Source organism: Epinephelus moara, chromosome 22 (genome assembly GCF_006386435.1).
Source record: "Epinephelus moara isolate mb chromosome 22, YSFRI_EMoa_1.0, whole genome shotgun sequence".
NCBI lineage: Eukaryota > Metazoa > Chordata > Actinopteri > Perciformes > Serranidae > Epinephelus > Epinephelus moara.
This window is the reverse complement of record NC_065527.1, coordinates 27,703,426-27,721,776: the sequence shown is the minus strand read 5'-3', so window position 1 is coordinate 27,721,776 and position 18,351 is coordinate 27,703,426. Positions and strand designations below refer to the sequence as shown.

At 44.0% G+C, this 18,351-nt stretch overlaps 1 protein-coding gene across 1 annotated transcript; it reads right to left on the bottom strand.

Moving 5' to 3' along the window:
• Positions 1-1,104: 1,104 nt before the first annotated feature.
• Positions 1,105-16,644, bottom strand: znf865 (zinc finger protein 865). The gene is made up of 3 exons (XM_050035106.1): positions 16,103-16,644; positions 15,602-15,706; positions 1,105-6,912 (listed from the first exon to the last, which is right to left on the bottom strand). Exon 3 carries the CDS (start codon positions 6,462-6,464, stop codon positions 2,328-2,330), a length of 4,137 nt encoding a protein of 1,378 aa, XP_049891063.1. The 5' UTR covers positions 6,465-6,912; positions 15,602-15,706; positions 16,103-16,644; the 3' UTR covers positions 1,105-2,327.
• Positions 16,645-18,351: the final 1,707 nt, after the last annotated feature.

The window sequence follows — 18,351 nt, the reverse complement described above, 5'->3', positions numbered from 1 at the left end:
CTGACAAAACAAAATGAAAAGATGGATACATTGAATTAGATAAAATGATAGTGGCAATTAAAGCTATAGTGCGTAACTTCTACAGGTCCGTAAATGTCCGTTTCACCCAAGCCACTACTAGAAGAGATGACACAATGCTGATTAAGCCGATCGGCTCCTCTAACATCTCGCGGCATTTTTCAATATATATCATTTTTAGTATGAGTGTCGACCGCCGACATTCCCGTGCTGGCGCACAGGAAATGCTTCCTCACAACAGGAAGGGAAGGGGAGGAAGAGCGGAGAGTGTCATAGCAAGAGGTAGAGCGCAGGTAGAAAGTGAAAGCAACATGGCGGAGAAGCTGCTGAGACACGGTTCAGAAGTGGATCCTACCACAAAGGCAAGTGTTACTCTGTGTACGGTGTGTAGCGACTGGCGAGTGTTACTCTGTGTACGGTGTGTGGCGACTAGCAAGTGTTACTCTGTGTACGGTGTGTGGCGACTGGCAAGTGTTACTCTGTGTACGGTGTGTGGCAACTGGCAAGTGTTACTCTGTGTACGGTGTGTGGCGAGTGTTACTCTGTGTACGGTGTGTGGCGAGTGTTACTCTGTGTACATGGAAGTGCCGCCGGCTTATTAGTTGTAATAACGCATTATCCGCTGGGAGGCAACAGAAGTTACGCACTATAGCTTTAAGACCTCACAAATCCAAGTGTAAGACTATTTAAAAGCCTTTAAGGTCTAATATTCATAAAACTGAATTAAAGACATTTTACAAACACCCAGCGTAACCTTGGGGAAAACCGAGGCAGTTTTAACTGATGAATTGCTAATGATCTGCTTAAATTTATCAACAGAAAAGTCATACAATTCCAATATGTTAATATTGGTGAATTTTTACTTGGGGCAGCTTTAAATTGAACTTTTCTTTTAGAAAAATCCTATTGTTCATATATTTACCATCAAATTACAATTCTTTCTGGGAAAATTCCAAGAAAATTAAGGAGTTTTCAAATAAAAACTCACTGTGTTTTTCATGACCTAAATTCGCATTTGAACATCACCATTGTCTCACTGCTTGAGCAAATGCCTCCAGCTTTTAATATAAACTTAAACCAACAATACAATTTCAGTTTCTTTTTTTATTTGAGGGTTTTCAACAACTCACTTTTAGGCAAAGAAAAGGATAGTAATTTAGTAATAATATTACATGTTTTAGTTTTACAGAAAAAAAAAAGAAAAAACACATCTGGACAGGACCTAAGTAATGAACTATGTGTACACGCTTTTGTTACAAAAATTGGGCATAACTGTGGCAATGAGGGAGTAGGTAAAAGGGGTACAGGGAGGGGAAAAAAAATATCACATCGATACATATACTCGCCCCGCTGTTTTACAAAGATAGTCCCCGACTCGTTCCCTCCCACCCGTACAATACCAACGATGATAAAAGAAATGATACTTGGAGTAAAAAACAGCAAATAATCAATATATAATAAAATATAATACGAATTGTACAGTACACTCCGGTTATTTCTGTCCTTTTCAAATCCTGAACACATTAACAGTTTGAGCCGTGTTTTCTCTCTATGCACGCCTCTTTAAAAAATGACAAAAGTAGTGTACATTAAAAACAAGGTCACCAACACTTTTCTGTTTTGTCCTAACTCCTTTTTTCCTTTTCAGTCACTTTAACACGTCAACTGCCTTTTGTGACAGATTGGACTGTTTTCACCAGCTTCCTTCTTTTGTCTTAAAAGATTAATTTAATTTAGGGCAGATGTTGTCTCAGTATAAAACGTGGGAGATTCTCCACTGGGGGTAACAAATAAACACATACAGAGCAAGAGACACGGACTATACGGTTTAACTGTGAATAATGTGAAAACAATTTGAAAAAATAAACTGGTACTAAAAGGTACCTCACTTCTACAATAGGCATCCAATTTGTATTTATGCGCAAACACTGCTAATGGGAAAATTAAAAATAAAAGATGGTGGAAAAGGAAAACTGGATTAATGCATGATTCAAACAGGTGCTACTAAAATTGTCACGTGGTCTAGAGTACCTCTACCTTAGAGGAAAGGGGGACAGAATGACGAGGATGGTTCTGATGTTGGGCTTTTTGAAGTCCACTCTAATTCATCAGCCACCTCTGCTGCAGTAAGTAAGGATTGTATGCAGATTTTTCGGGAGCAGTGTGGGGATATTAAGGTAGTTACACTAACCCGTCCCCGGTCTCCCCTCTTGTTCTGTTAAAAACTTGCTAGCTCTTGCTTGCTTCTTGGATTATTTAAAAAAAATAAACATCAAAACAATCTAGTCTAAAAAACTGTTTTGTTTTTTTTACTGACTGTACTCAGTCAGAACTGTTGATCTCTCAGGCTGGATCAGAGCTGGGACCGTTAGCTGGACTGGTGAGTGCTCACTATCTGACGATGGAGATTTCATCCTCATCAGTCCCCAGTTCCCGCCGGTGTTCGCCCCCCGACAGCAGAACTTGTGGCGGGTCAGAAGCCGCGGGTTCCAGAAACGGTGCCGGCATTTGCGACATTGGAATGCGGCTTGTTTGAGATGCTGGCCCCTGTGTTTCAAGGCTTTGTGTAACGAGCTGGTGCGTCTCCCACACACCTGGCACCGCAGACGGGCGTGGCGGCCTGAGTTTCTCGGCGGGTGCCTGATGGCGTGGTGGAGCAGCAAAGAACCCTGCTTGGCGTATGTGGCGCTGGGGCATATGGGGCAAGGGAAGCGCTTGATGGGGACGTCCATTGAGGTGAGCCCTGTGACTCTGACAGCACCTCCGGACCACGACTTCACTTTCATCACGCCACCCCTCATCCTCAGCTGGGCCAGAAGCTTTTTTTTGTTGAGCTGTGCCTGCAGTTTGCCCCTCCTTTTCCTAATAAGCAACAGCTTCCTGCGGGTGTCTTTACTCAGAGGGACACCCACCAGCTTTCCATCCCTCATGATGCTGTGGATCACCACTCGCCTTTTTTTTTTCCTTTGCTTTTTTGTCTGTCCAAGCCGCTTTTGGAAGTTTTTTGAGCGGTAGTGAAAAGGGTGCTGCAGCTGTTGTTGTTGCTGCGGCTGCGGCTGCGGCTGTGGCTGCGGCTGCGGCTGCGGCTGTTGCTGCTGTCCAGGCGCCCCTTGCTGCATGTGAGACGACCCGGCGTAATTTGAACCTGATCCGGAATCATAGAAAAGTGGCGAGTATCCAGAGGGTTGGGGCTGGTTAACACGCTGGCCAGCGCGGTCAATGCCATGCTGAGACAGCTTGTGGCGAACTAAGCTGTTGGAGTAGGCGAAGGCTTTACCACATACTTCACAGCGAAAGGACTTTTCCAGCCCCACCCCGCCACCGTGGACAGTCTGTTGATGTGCCGTCAGGTGGAAATAGTGGCGGAATGATTTCCAGCACACTGTGCAGGTATAGAGCCTCTGAGAGGGGGTGCCAGATGTTGGAGACTTTTCTCCTTGGGAGCAGGATGAGAAGTAGTCAGAGTTTCCCGATGGGGCGACTTGACTGATGGCAGCAGCAGCGGCAGCAGCGGCAGCAGCAGCACCTTTGATTCTCCTCCCCTGGCTGTCGATCTCCCCTTTTCTGTGCAACTTTCCGTGTCTCACGAGGCTCTGTGCATAGGCGAACATCTTCCCGCACAGATTGCATTTGTAGTTCTTTTGACCAGAATGCACGGTCAGATGCTTGGTGAGGTGGAAAGGCTCGCGGAACATTTTGCCGCATACTTCACAGGCGTGAGGCTTCTCCCCTGTGTGGACGCGGTTATGGCGCCGCAGGGTCTCCGCCCTTCTGAAGCGTTTGCCACAAATCTGACAGCTGTACGGCCTCTCTGAGCCGTCCCCTGGAGGAGCTGGACTCCTTCTTCTCCTGACGATGGTGCTTGGGTCCCTCTTCTCTCGGGGCTTCCTAGGCCTCCTGGGCTTTGTGTGGGGCTGGCTGGGGTGGGTCAAAGGAATGGTGGAACCGTTGAGGCTGGGCGTGGACGATGGTCCGCCCATGTTAAACCCCAACCCCCCCAGCAGGCCACCAATGATATCCCTCCTCTCTCCTTCCCGGCTCTCTGTGTTTATTTCACAAGAGGCTGCGGCTGCAGCAGCGATGGCCGACATCGCACTGCTGGTGACCTCATCCTCCGAATCATCCAACAGCGAGGAGAGGGGGAGGTGTGGCTGCTGTTGTTGTGGCTGCTGCTGTTGGTGATGGTGGTGCTGCTGTTGCTGGCTCTGTGGGTGGGGATGAAGAGTTGGGGCTAAAGGGGCCTTACGCAGAGTTTGGCTGGTCATTTCACTGGCTAGTGTGCTCTCAGAGGGGTACAGAGATGAGGATTGTGATCTCCTGTAGTCATCTACCCCACTGTTGTAGGACGACTGATTCTGGTAGCGATTTCTGGAATAATCTGTTGCATACTTGTCATTAGCCATTGCTGCCCCATCGTTTGGGATTCCTACCCTGTCTCCACTGCTCCCCATTTTACTGCTGCTTGGGTTAGATGATGCACTCCCTCCGCTGCCGGCCCGGTTTTTTGAACTTCGGGGAGGTTTACCACAAGCACCTGAGGCAGCATGGTTGAGAAGAGAGGTGCTTTCACGGAAACAACGCCCACAAGCCGGACAACGGAAAGGCTTCTCGTCGTGAATCTTCTCATGTCTTGTAAGTGACTCTCGACGGTTGAAGGACTTTTGGCAGATATTGCAGACAAAAGGCCGGTTTTCTGAGTGGGTGACACTGTGTTGGATGAGATGCCCCCTCTTTTTAAATCTCTTCCCACACTCGCCACAGCAGAATATCCTCTCTGGGCTGGGGGAGTTACAGTCTGACTTCCTGCTTTGGCTTTCTGGTGTCAAGCCGTGGCTGCGGAGGTGCCTTCGAAGGCTGGAGAGGTGGGTGAAGGTTTTACCACATTCACCACAGTGGTAAAGGGGCTCTGGTTCGGGCTGGCCAGATGAACTATTACTGTGGCTGTCTTGGGATTTGGACAACTGTTGGTTACCGTTGGCTACAAGCACAGAGGTGGAGTTAGAGGAGGGAGGAGCAGACGAAGAGGAGGAGACAGTGGACGATGAGCGCTGTTGCTGGGAGGATGATGAGAGGAGTGAGGAATGAGGTGGCTCGCTTCCGATGCCACTTATCCCAACACCCCCAGATCCTCCTCCCACGAGGCCTGTTGAGGAGCTCTGACTGTGCCCACTCGAGCTGCTGTTGTGGCAGTTACTACTGCTGCTATGGCTGTGACTGCTGTGACTGTGGCTACTACTGTCTGCTTTCCTCTGGGGCAGATAGCCCGCCATTGCTTTCTTTCTCCTGCTTCCTCCACTTGAAGTTGATGAAGACGAGTTGTCTCCTGTCTTTGCATCGTCTTTAGAGAGGGACAGGTGCAGGGGTAGGGGGAGGGGAAGGCCAGCTTCTTGCTGCATTAGTGATGCTATCTGGTTAGAGGAAAGAACTGGAATGCCTTGGAAATCAAAGCCACCCAGTGGGGCAGGCTGGGGAGCCGGGTGGAGTGGGTGTGGGTGGTGAGTGTGGCTGTGTGGATGAGATAAGGCATGAGGGGTCAGCTGCTGCTGTTGCTGCTGAGGCGGTGGAGCTGTGTGGCTGTGGCTATGTGAGGGGTGGAGGGCGGGGGGAGGGGCCAGGGCCGAGTTTGAGTCAGTAGCCCCTTGGCTCAGACCCAAGCCCAAGTGGTTGTGAGTGCCTTGCTGGACGAGGAACTGCTCCAGGCTGCTGTTGGTGGGGACACCGGACAGGAAGTACTGGTTGGCGGCAAGCATGCAACTGAACTGCTGGTGGAGGCTGCGGGGATCAGACTGGCCAACTAAGGGGACTGCAGTGCTGCTGGAGGGGTTGTTTGAGGCTGCAGAAGAGGTGGCGGGAGAGGGCGAGGAAGAGGGGGGACCAGGGGAGGGCTGGGGGACAGAGAGACCGGGATGCAGCGGTGGAGGCGGGGGCGCAGGTGTAACGACCCCGCCGATGACCCCTGCGCTTCCTCCACTGCTGCTCCCGGCAAAGTCAAAACGTCCCATCCCTGTGTGGAGCTGCTCCTGAGCCAGCGCTGCCTCAGCTGGGTGGAAAGGCCGCAAAAACTGGGGGTATCCCGACGTGGAGCTCCCACTGCTGCTACTACTGCTCATTTTACTGGACTTCCTGGAGCTGTGAGAGGAAGAGGATGACTGGCTCTGATGGGAGATAGATGGGGGAGCAGCGCTCATTTTGGCGAATAACGATGAGGAGTCAGCGAAGGCATTACTCCGAGAACTCTGGAGGGATCCGAGGCCGAGGCCAGACAGGAGGCTTCCAGAGCTGTCAGCGGAGGGTTGGTGCTGCTGCTGGAGCTGCTGCTGATGCTGCAGTTGGACCTGCTGCTGGTGGCTCAGTTGGCGTTCTAATCCAAGGCCTTTGAACTGGTGGGCCTGGTGTCCACTTAGCATTTCTAAAATGTCCATGGGGTACTTGCTGAACTGGAACATCTCCCAATACAGCTGTGGCAAAGTGTCACGTAGCCACAACTGCCACGTGCACTAAGCCTGTGATTGCTGGAATCAGCAGTGACCCCTTGTCAAACTGACAAGGCAGGATTTTGAGGTAGTCCCCAAACTTCTAACAAGCTGTAATCCACCAAAAGCCGATGCTTGATTCTCTCACATCAATGTGTCACTAATACTTTTACTCTCCATTCAAGAGTGAAAAGTGCTTCTGTAGGATGTTATAAAAAAAAAAAGATCATAAATAGGCAATAAACTAAATCGTACTAAAAAACAGAGTCTGTAGTGTTTCTTTTAAGTGTTCCATAACCGTATGCTGATTTTTAAAAATCAGGTCAGCAGTCCCGTATAGTGGAGTGTGTCCGTTATTTCAGTGGAGGGTGAACCATTGCTTCACTGCCCTTCTGTCCCCTCATGGAGTTCTTCGGACAGCCTGAGGAAGAGAAAGAAGGACAATAATATCAGTTAGTGATTCAGTGACTTGATACAGAGCAGATAAACAGAACACTTTTGGAACACAGAGTTCAACAACACTGCGTTGCTTTTTTTGCCACCAAATCCAGATGCTAAATGTCTCAAAAGAAACAGAATAAACAACTCAGTTAACACACCGGCAACTAATTTAGCTAAAGGCAAACATACTTCTGCAATTTTTAATTTGAGCTTCAGTACTCTTTATTTAACCTGACATTTAATGTTTACCAATTCAAATATTGAGCTGACCATTTCATTGATACAACAACCTGTTGTGTTCACTTTATGTTCAGACTATATCGTTTAAAAAATTACAAAACCAGTACCCTTAAAGTGATGCCAATACCAATAGGGTACTTCATTCAATACCCATGATGTCAACAGAGTGGCGTGTAGCCATACTTTTGAATGTTTTGCTGGACTGCCAACTCCGTCAAATAAAGGGCACACGACTTCATCACACCACAGACAGTATGGGTTGTAGCAGTTGCCGCCAAGTGTGAGCTCTGCGCGCACACACACACACACACACACACACACACACACACACACACACANAGATCACGTCCTGATGTTAGCTTTGCTGCTGCTGTTAGCTGTCCCTGTCAGCTGATGCTTTCTAGACATCGTGATTTCCCAAAACTGAATAAATACCACACATAGCAACACAAAACTGCTTTGCTAGCTCAATCATGTTGTAACTAAGATATCCGCTGGAAAGAATAATTTTTTCACGGGCCATTTAGTGAGTTTGTTTACATGGCGGCGGAAGCTATATGAACGAGCTAACCAGTTTGTTTACATGGCGGCGGAAGCTATATGAACGAGCTAACCCTCGTCTGCTGAGTTTTGAAAATACCGGCTATTTTGTTGCTTTCTGTTGTCGTCACATCCCTCCTTGAGTATATCCAATCAGCACCAAGTAATCCCCAAGCCCCAGCCAGGAGTCTTTCGGGGCCGTTCTGAGTACCTACCCCGAGGCAGGGACTTGTTTAGCCCCCGTAAAAGTTCCGGAACTCTGTCCCTCGGGGGTGGTTCCTGCGGTGGATACACGCACCAACAGCCCCGGCCCCGTAAAATTACCCTGAAGTTCCTGTGGTGGAAACGGGCCTATAGATATGTATAATGACAGAGTCGAGCAGTTTCAGTGCGAGTCTGCTAGGACTGTATAACGGCTTGGTGTTGGATGTTAGTCACTGCTACTGTCCGTCCTCCAGGAGCAGAGTAGCTCCTTAAATCACTGCAGCAATAGAAGTTGCTCATCTGGCAAAAAGTCGAGGAGGTTCAGGATCAGACGGATTGAAAGCCTGTGTTGCTTGACTGGAGATGTTTCGAAATTACTTGGTACAGGGTAATTTCAGTCAGCAATCAGGGCCTAAATTTCAGAGTGTGATTGAGGGTATTGTGCTTAATTTCATCAGTTCCCACAAATTTAGCACTTATAATTTGCTCCTTAAAATTTCTGCACACATCTGATAAATTTAGGCCAACGTTTGCATTGCCGTGTAATGCAGGAGGACTGGCCAGAGCGCTGACCTCCGGCTCTTGAACAACACACCTGTTGCTCTCTCTCCCTCTCTCTAAAAGCTACAAGCCCCCTCTGCTGTTGCAGCATCTTGTGCAAGAGAAGGGGGAGTCACCAAAATTAAGACTAAAGACACTGATGCAGCTCAGAGACGACTAGACAGGAGTGGAGGAGAAAGAGACAACAAATTACAGCATTGTATGTAGTTTAGAGAATCCTGAGGAGAGCAACATAATGCAATCTGAGGTAAGGACGAGGTAATTGAAGTCTGATTAAGCTCCATCCCACCTCCATCCCCACCCCCTGTCCAAAATGTATAACTCTCTCCTTTGTGAAGCATTTAAGGAGGAACTCCCCCCTTTCAAAAAAAAAAGAATTTCAGGCACTGAGAGTTAACAAAAATGACCATTAGTAGCAAAAAGAAAATATGTAAATGCAACTTTCATCCACTGGTTTCCATTTATGGAACTAATATTTAGGTGCAATAATCAAAACAATGAATCATGACTTTACTTTAAAAAGTGTTGAAGTGTACAGACACCAGCAAGAGAGGCAGACGGCGCCCAGAGAGGGAAAGGAAATGAGAGCGGTGGCTCAAAATGCCACCCGACTCCTGTCCAGCTCCTGCTGGATAACATGGCTGCCTGTCGCCTCCAACAAACGCACACACAGACACACAGACACACAGACACACACACACACACACAAAGCTAAATGCCAGATAAAAAAAAGGTGGTCTGGTGGACAGTGTCTGTGTGTGCAAGAGGAAAACAGACTGCTGAGAATCAACATTCCAGCTCAGCAAATCCCTTCAGTCAAAAATGTAATCTGATATTTAGAGATTGGCATTTTCAATTAACTTTACTGATTACGTTCCTGTGTTGCGTCTCAATCTCAAAGGTTTTTATAACCAGTAAGAGACAAAATGTATTCATGCAAATGTGGATCACTACACGGAGTAGCAGCTTTATGCTGTTAGCCTATCAAGGACTGCAGTGCTTCACAACTAATGCATTGTTTTAAAATTTGAGTAATTAACAATAGTTAGCTTTTTAATAAAATCATCTGATTCAACAGCACCTTCTTAGTCTTTCTGTAGCGACAGACTGGCATCTGATAATGCCCCAAGCTGAACAATGACACCTTCTTTATGATTAAAAATGATGCTTCTTTTGTTCGCTGTAGGTAACAACATTCCGCTTATACTTCCTGACAGCAGGCCCTGAACGGAATCAATTTAAGACTTTATTTTACTTGTGTGTCTGTCTTGCCTGGATGACATATATTTTTTTTAAGACTGAGGTTAACTCTGCTCTCAATTGTGACCTTCCTCTGGCTTTGCACAGAGCGCTCGGCATGAACAGCTCTCCCCTGGGACAGAAACCAGAGAAGCCAAACATCCTCATGTGTGCCGTCACATCTGCGTACAGTCTGAAGCTTGGCAGAGCAACACGGGGATTCATAACGCAGACTGATCCTGTATCTAAGGAATCTGCAAAATACAACAGTAATGAAAAAAAAAAAAATCACAAAGCCATAAGTTAATGCCCGTTTCTTTTTGAACAATATTGAAGCCTCCTGTTACTTAAAGCTCTGACTGTTTATAAATGTTCTACAGAGAGTGCATGAATGCTATGAGGAAGGTAACTGTTAAGACAGCTGATGAAGCACAAGGCCAAACACACAAACAGTGACACTGAGAAGAAAGATGCTTCTGTTCATCACACAGACTTTTATAAAAATATCCTCTCATAGAAGCCGTTTCTTAATAAATCTGATCCCGGGATAACATGAGGAACCAGATTCTGGAGGAAGAAAGACAGAATTTCGATCAGACACAGCCATGTACAGACAGCATGGCTGCAGTCCACTTAAGAAATTGACAAAACAAACATTTGTCAACTATAATTTTCACAAGAGTCACACTCTACAAAATCAAACCACAAAACAAGACTCTGCTGCTCTCAAGCCAATAAGCACAAACGCAAATTAGAATCACAGTCTGCATTACCAACACCTATTTTGGCCAAACTGTTAATCTGTCCTCCAAAACCAGAGCTCAACAGTGACAGAAGTAACTAATGAGTGAGCCCTCTCACTTACTTCTCATCTCTGTGGAGAGTTGCAGATGCTCAGTACTGATCTGGCACTCATGAGAAAATTCGGGAAGGTAAAAGCAAAGTTTGTGAGCTGAGGTGCAAGCGAGCATTTCAATTATGCTGGAAATAGGAGTTTAGTTGGGTGGCGTTAGGAGATGTGGGTGAAACTCCAACTATGTGTTGCAATATTTGCCACAAATCTGAGAGCGAGGCCGAAAAACATACGTCAAGTTTTAGGAAAACATCAAAACACGACAGTTGTCTTTTTCTTTGTTGTTGTTTGATAGCCGCTAAAAGGGCTGGGCGATATGACCAAAATCTCATATCACGATACAGTTCATTTCATATCCTGATAACGATACATATCCCGCACGTTTTAATCCAATGAATAAAAAGTTGAGGCTGAGCGTGTGCAGCGCAGCAGAGGGAGACAGCGGTGGAGTTATATAAACTCGTTATGTTACTGTAAGTGCCGTAAAAGCTTTGTGAATTAAAAAGCCAAAAAGAGTAATTTATCAATGTGATCCGTGCAAAAGATGGACAGACTCAAAATGACGAAAAATACTGCCGTAAAAAGTGTAATTTGCGTCACAACAATATAAACCATAGAGCAAAATATGAAACAATAGACATTTTTCTCTCGTCACATGATATATATCATCATATCACACAGCCCTAGCCGCTAATATATAAACAAGTCTGTACAGGAGCAAGTAAAAATTTACTTTGAGCGAGTGGGTTTTTGACTCAATTGCCAGACCAGGAAACTCCGTCAAAATGTTGGACCCTAAAAGCTCACTCAGACCACCAAACCATTTCACGCATGTCCCAAAATAAGCTCACTCAGACAGTAACACTGTCACTCCTGACACACTGACCTAAAAACACTAACAACAGGGAGCAATACATTGCATTTGATTTATTTAGATCCCCATAAACTTTTGCCAAAGCAGTAACTGAAGCATGTTAAACTTCAATCTTTGATTTTCACATAGATCAGTATTTCATATTATAGAACCAGAATAACACCTTTTTACTTAACAGACTGTAACATATCTGTCATAAGAATGAATTAGAAATGGAATTGTACAAATACAGTTAGAGTTATGATATGAGAGTGGGTTTTGTGAATATTCAAATAATTGTCCATTCACAGTGTATGTGCACAGGGTTACATATGACTAGTTGTAATGTCACAAAATCACGCTTCCATGACCTCATGTCACATAAACTGAGATTTAAGGTAGACACAGAGAAACTTTCCCCTTCAGCAGATGAAAACGGCCTTCTGCACATACGTCATCTTTCTGCACAATGAAGCTCAGACATCCCAGTAAAGTAAACAATAATTTTGCTAATGAATGATTAGGACTGCTTTATGGCAATAACTGCATGAACAGGATTTCTGCACAAACATGATTATGTATTTTGATTGTTTGGTAACCGGATTATCCTAAAAGCAGACACTCTCATTTGGTTATCTTATAGATTTCTCGATTACTTTCAGAATAACTTTTACATTGCAGCATCATTACTGCAATACACACTTACTGAACGGTTCTATATTTTAATATGGTTACTGCAGAAATGCATGAAATTTTACATCATTCTTCTGTTTTCAACCGTTTTGAAGACAGTGTGTTAGCATTTGAAACATTTGAAGCAGGTTGAGGCACATGAATGAGAAAAGAGTTTATGGATTTTGGAAAATGTGATCACTGAATGCATATTGTATGAAAGCACTGAACACTGATTCACAGTTCACTCCACACACACTTCTCTTTTGCTGACTATGTGATGAGTTTTGACTAGCGCATGTTAGAAACTGAAAAAAAAAAAAAACCTGTAATCTAAATTCTGCTCAGACACCAGTTTGTCTAACTGGAACGGCCTGAAATAAATGGCACCCAGCTAAGTTTAAGATCTGTTGAAAGCCAACTATGTTGTGGCACTGCAATCTGAATGAAGTAAAACATACAAGCATAATAACAACAATCTACTAAAACTACAACAGGAAGATCACAATGCCACTTTTATACATTTAGGATACACCAACTCCTTTTTTGGTGAGCAGCATGAGACAGCTAGCTACCAAACCTGCCTTAAACACTGCTGAGTTTCATTCAAGCTCTTTACCAGGGAGCTTCATCACAGCTGAATGAAAGTAACTCAGCTGATATATACATCTGAGCCAGTGGGAACTTCCCTCAGTAGGTTGACCTCAGATTTGTTCAGTGCTAAAACATTTTTGCTGGTGAAGGATACATTTCCTTCAAATGGTATGCAATTCTTAGCAACTGCCTAAGTGTGTCTGCTACAGGTTGGTTGGTGTTTCACACAGCAGTGGTCAGAACAGACTCAACACACTGGACGGGATCTTCTGCGTGTTTATACACATGTAAAAATTTGTCTCAAATGGTCTCCGAGAACAACAGGAACCTACAACCAACATCTGCACCAGGACGCTAAGTGTACACACTATGCATTTTATATATATATGTATATATTATGTGTGGCTGAGCTGAATGTGACCCTGGACTCAAATCCTCCGAACAGAAACATCCTCCCTGCTGAAGTGTCCTGTTACATGACAGGGGAAAAAAGACTTTCTACTTGGGGGACTCAACAAAGACATCAAAGCAAATAAATAATACAAGATAGTGAGTAGAAATATCATGAGGTTCATTAAAAGATCTGATGTTAAACCTCTTCCACTCTGCTGGGACGCTGGCATCCTCAGCCAACATTACTGTCTTTCAGAGGCTGAAGCACGCTGAGTTAGACCTAAGGAATCCACTGGTATTAACCATGCTATGATGGCTTGTCTGGAAGGAGGTTAAATAACACCAAAGTTAAGCTAAAATTTGGCGAGGGAACAACTGCCATTTTCGCACTGGACCTTTGACCTCTCACCTCAAGATGTCTGTAAAAAAAAAATGGGTTCTATGTGTACCCATGACTCTTCCCTACATAGACATGCCCACTTTATGCAAGTCCCATGCAGTTTTGAGCACAAGAAAACAAATGTGTTATTTTTACCTATCATATTTGAATATTTCCTCATACTACAGTCTCTAAACAATTATAATTGGGTATGATTGGGAAGTTGAGACTCTTGTGGATTCAGTGAGCCTAATTTTCTTTGTGTGTGATGATGCTAGCACCTTAAGTAGTTATTTCATGGCATTTAGACCAATTTTGTTAAACATGACCCCCTGTATAAAATTACCTACAGTGGCCTCTTGGATAATCAGAGCCTCATGAAAGTTTACAGCCACAAACTGAAGACCTAAAGCAGGTGTTTTTCAGCTGTTTCCAGAACAGACGTGCTCACCATCAAGCCTCCAATGTCAAAAGTTTTTGATACCAAATCACAGCATGGATTTTTCTATAGTGTTTCTCAAGGTCTTGGTGTCTTAACGTGGCATTTCTGAGGGATATGACTATTCTTATCATCTATGGAGGGGCCACAAATGCATAATTTTAGCACCAAATCTGTGTATAAAATGGTATGAACCCCAAAAATTGCTGCAACAATTTATGAGACATAATGGAGCATGAGAACAGCATCCACACACTTCAATCATAATGTTCTAAGCCCCGATAATCTAAACTTTAAAAGTCTAAATAGACGCCTAATCAAAACACAATGTTTATTATAGATTTGTGACTGGAAAATTTTGACACACAGTGCTGAGCTGCATATTAAATTCATCTTCATGTTTACAGCTTTCAGACGGCATACACCTCTTCTATGCGGCATATACTGTTGACCTGCTATCTCCCCCTAAAAGACAAAAATGAATCTGTGGTTGGGAGAGAGGGAGTGGAAGAGATTAAGTAGAGTTTATGTGAGAGACGTTATCTCTAACTAAAACTTAAAATTTGATTTACTTTCATGACAGAAAACAAGGAAAAATTCATTTTATTAATCTTTCATGGCGATTGTTTCATTACAAAAAATAGGAACGTTAACAACTGGACAGGTAGTGAATTGCTGAGTGATTCTCATCAATACAATTAAGAGACCAAAAATAGTAGTCTGACTGACTAATTGAGCTTCTGTGTCTTTGTTAGGTGGGTGGCAGCTCTTTGTTGCCCAGCACCTCACTAGGAAACTTTAATTGGTTTTTGCTTCCATTTGTCTCTCCTCTGTAGGATGTTTTATGTACCTGGTGACAGGTGAAATTAATTGTCTTTCAAAGTGAATTAAAAAAAAGCCGATGTTGCAACTTTGAAGAGTGCATTTAGAACATTATGGAGAAATATTCTGAAGACAAACCACCTTGAACCAAGACTATCTGTAGCACCAGCATCACCAAGTAACAGCGAAGCTTCCTAACAGTCTACACCAGTAGATCAACTGTTGAGTTTCAGAAACATGTGTTTATCTAACACCTTTCTCTGTGATTAAAAGTGTCTGTAATTCTCATCCAACATGTGAAAAAAAACACGAACTGTCAAATCACAGCTTAACGCACAGCAGATTCTCTCAACCTATTAATCCACTTTTAGGTCCCAGAAATCTCAGGATGAAAACAATTACAGAGCTGTCAAGTTGTCATGCCAGATGCAGTATGACTTTAAACTGATTAAATTGCAATACTTATAGGCCTATATATTTTTTCTTTATGTTAGAATAATGGTTTTGGAAAGGTCTTGTGACAAATATACTTTTCACACGTGTGCATCAGCAGCAACTTTTTCAGATTAAAGGAAAAATTGTGCCTCTTATTTGGAAATTACTTTTCCCACACACACACACACACACACACACACACACACACACAGTCAGTGTTGTCATCAGATTATCTGAGCTGCTGATTCTGCATCAGTGTTTGCAAATGAATCTTCAGATATGTGCAGAGCTAAAAATGAGCTAGATCTCCTTTAAACCCACACTTTTACTGTAGACAATATAAAGCAGCTTAGAAGGGAAGCACAATCGACAAACTGAAGCTAATTAGGCTAACAGTCAGTTTGACAATTTGGAGGAGCGTGATTGCATGTTGTTTCCATCTTACCGGCTGATCCACAGGTCTGGAGCTCCCCGCTGGATCGCAGCTGCTTGGGGGCAGGGGGGACTGTCTGGTCTCTCCGCCGGCAACCGGTGACTTCAGGTCGGCAGCCTGAAAGAGATGTATCGATGACCGAGCAGGTTAGACAGATACAAATTACTGTTATCACTCACTCCACCAGCGTCTGCTAGCATCCATCAATCACTCAGCTAGCTAACGTTACCCAGTTACCAAAATGCTCCATTAGCGCTCATAAAATCTCATGTTTTGTGCATTATTTACACACTCACATATCCGGAGAGTTTTGAATTAAGCTACAAAATGTATAACAACCCAATAATACTGATACATATTCACTTCACTGACAGATAAAGTGGTATCCCGGCTGCATAGTATAACGCTAGTACTGCTAGCAGCTTAGCTGAGCGCTTAGCGACGCTTAGCTCGGCAGCTAGCAAATTAGCCAACATACCACTGCTGCAAAAGGCTTTTGTTTTTGTTTTTTACCTTGTAGCATATGACGGCTAGGTGCAAAAAAATGCTCACAACAACGGGAGTAAAAGTGTAAAAGCAGCGAGTGGCGAGTGCGCCGTGAGGGGGTCCCTACTGCCTGTCAGCAGGGCCTTTTTCTTCATCCATGGAAAAACACTGTGAAAGGCCTGGCTCTCCATCGGCCCGGGAGGGCTGCTTTTCACTCGCTAACAAAAACTATTTCCGCTGGCCTGGCCCGATATGTCCATTGTCTGCCGCCACAGTCGCGCTGCTCCGCCGGCTCACTGCTCGTCTTCGCACAGACGGCGCCTTTGTTTTGTTTCCGTCGTGTTTTCCCGTCTTTTCTCCTCGGTTGGCTGTTTTCCGCCCCGTGTCAGATTTAGGTGTCCCCCTCTGTAGTCGACGGCTCCTCCGATGCTGCTAGCGTTAAAATGGTAGTTTCCTGTCTGCATAATGGTTCCGGGTAGAGCCAGGCACAGGTTGGTCTGACCGGCCGCGACCACGCACCACCGCTGCTCCGCTCACATCCACCTCTGCCCCTCCATTTGCAAAATATGGATCAAATCCAGCATGATGCTCATGAATAAATAAACCGTGTGTACGCTACGTGTGTATGCGTGCATGTGTGCGCACGCGCCTGCATGCATGTTTTCACTCCATTAAAAATATATCACAGTGCATTCTGACACTGTGTCATTAAGCTCCTGTGTGAAGTGTGTGTTTGTATGTGTGTGTTTTCACACTATGTGTGTGAAATGTTAATGAGTCAATTAAGGATATCGTTACGGCGCATAACATTACCAAGTGTGTGTGTGTGTGTGTGTGTGTGTGTGTGTGATGCATGTGCTGCTGTGTGCCTAGTGCCTAATTTGCATTCAATTAAAGTTATCATAGTACAGTATTTCTGCCTGTGCTGGGGTGTGCAATCTGGCTGTTTACTTTGTGTGTGTGTGTGTTAGAGACAAAAGTAGTGCAAACAAACACTTTTGCATGTGTGTTCCTGCATGCACATATTTTGCATGTGCACAACACTTGTTGGATCATTTTTTTTATTCCATGTGAGAATATTAAACTCTGGATCATGTTCTGTATAAAAACACTGAATAAACAAAGTCTTAATAAAAAATCAAGAGGACTATTTAAAGGTCAAACAACAACAAACTACACAGAAAACCATCTGTTCATCCTGAGAGTTTTGGGTGTGATTGCCACAGTTTGGAAATGTCTGTTGTGTCCTTGGCTCTATGTTTAATAAAAGTAATATGTAAAACCAGTATAAAGGGCATTGAAGTGGAAAGCAGACAGCAGTGAATCTGAGTCTGCCATGATAATGATGTTCTTTCTCTTGTAATTTCCTAATTTTCTTAATTTAACGAGCATAATGAGCTTAATCGTTTGTGCTAAATTGGGGGCAGTGGTTGGGTGGAGAGGTGTTCCCCTGTGTGGAGTCTCAAAGTGCTCCCTCGGTTGGAGAAACACTGGAGGCGGGGCTGATGTGAGAAACACAATAGTTGGGTTTACACACACACGCTTATTTTGCTTCCATTCAAACCAGTCTGGATCTGTTGTATACTTTCATTACTTTCCTCCCACTGACTGAGACGAGTAATGAAATTTGTCGACATCAAATAGTTTGTCAGATTGTCTTGTTTATTATTCTTTTATTAGATAGCTTCTAAATTGAATGAAAAAGTTTGCAAATATATAAAATTTCAGGAAAAGTTCTTTTACGCCCTCAATGTCATTTAACATTCGCAAACTTTAGCTACTTTGTTCAATTAAATGTGTGTTTTGTAGAAAAAATCTGTCTATATTCTCAATAACCTTGGTGTCAGTACCACTGCTCTGGTTCTGTAGCCTATAAACATGAGTGTTGAATAAAAAATAGCATTAATTACTATCACACATTTTGCTATGAAATGCCATCACCTTCTTTGGAAAAACTAATATCCTTCATCTTTTGAACTGTTCCTGGGCCAAACATCACAGTTTTTATCTATAGAGAGACCTGACCGGTTTTATTTTTCAAACCCTTTGGTTTCCTTTATTTCCTTGCTTGGAAAACTCCAAGAGGTGATCAACAATGGATCATTTCTGACCACGAGCTATTGTGGATATATGTGCACCATAAATTAAGGACATATTATTATTATATTATTTGGTAAAACTTTGCCACTGTTTTTGTATACTTTGTTTTACTTTATGTATTTTGCCTTTCTGTCTTGTTTTTTTCCATTTGTTTGCACACTTGGTAATATGGGTGG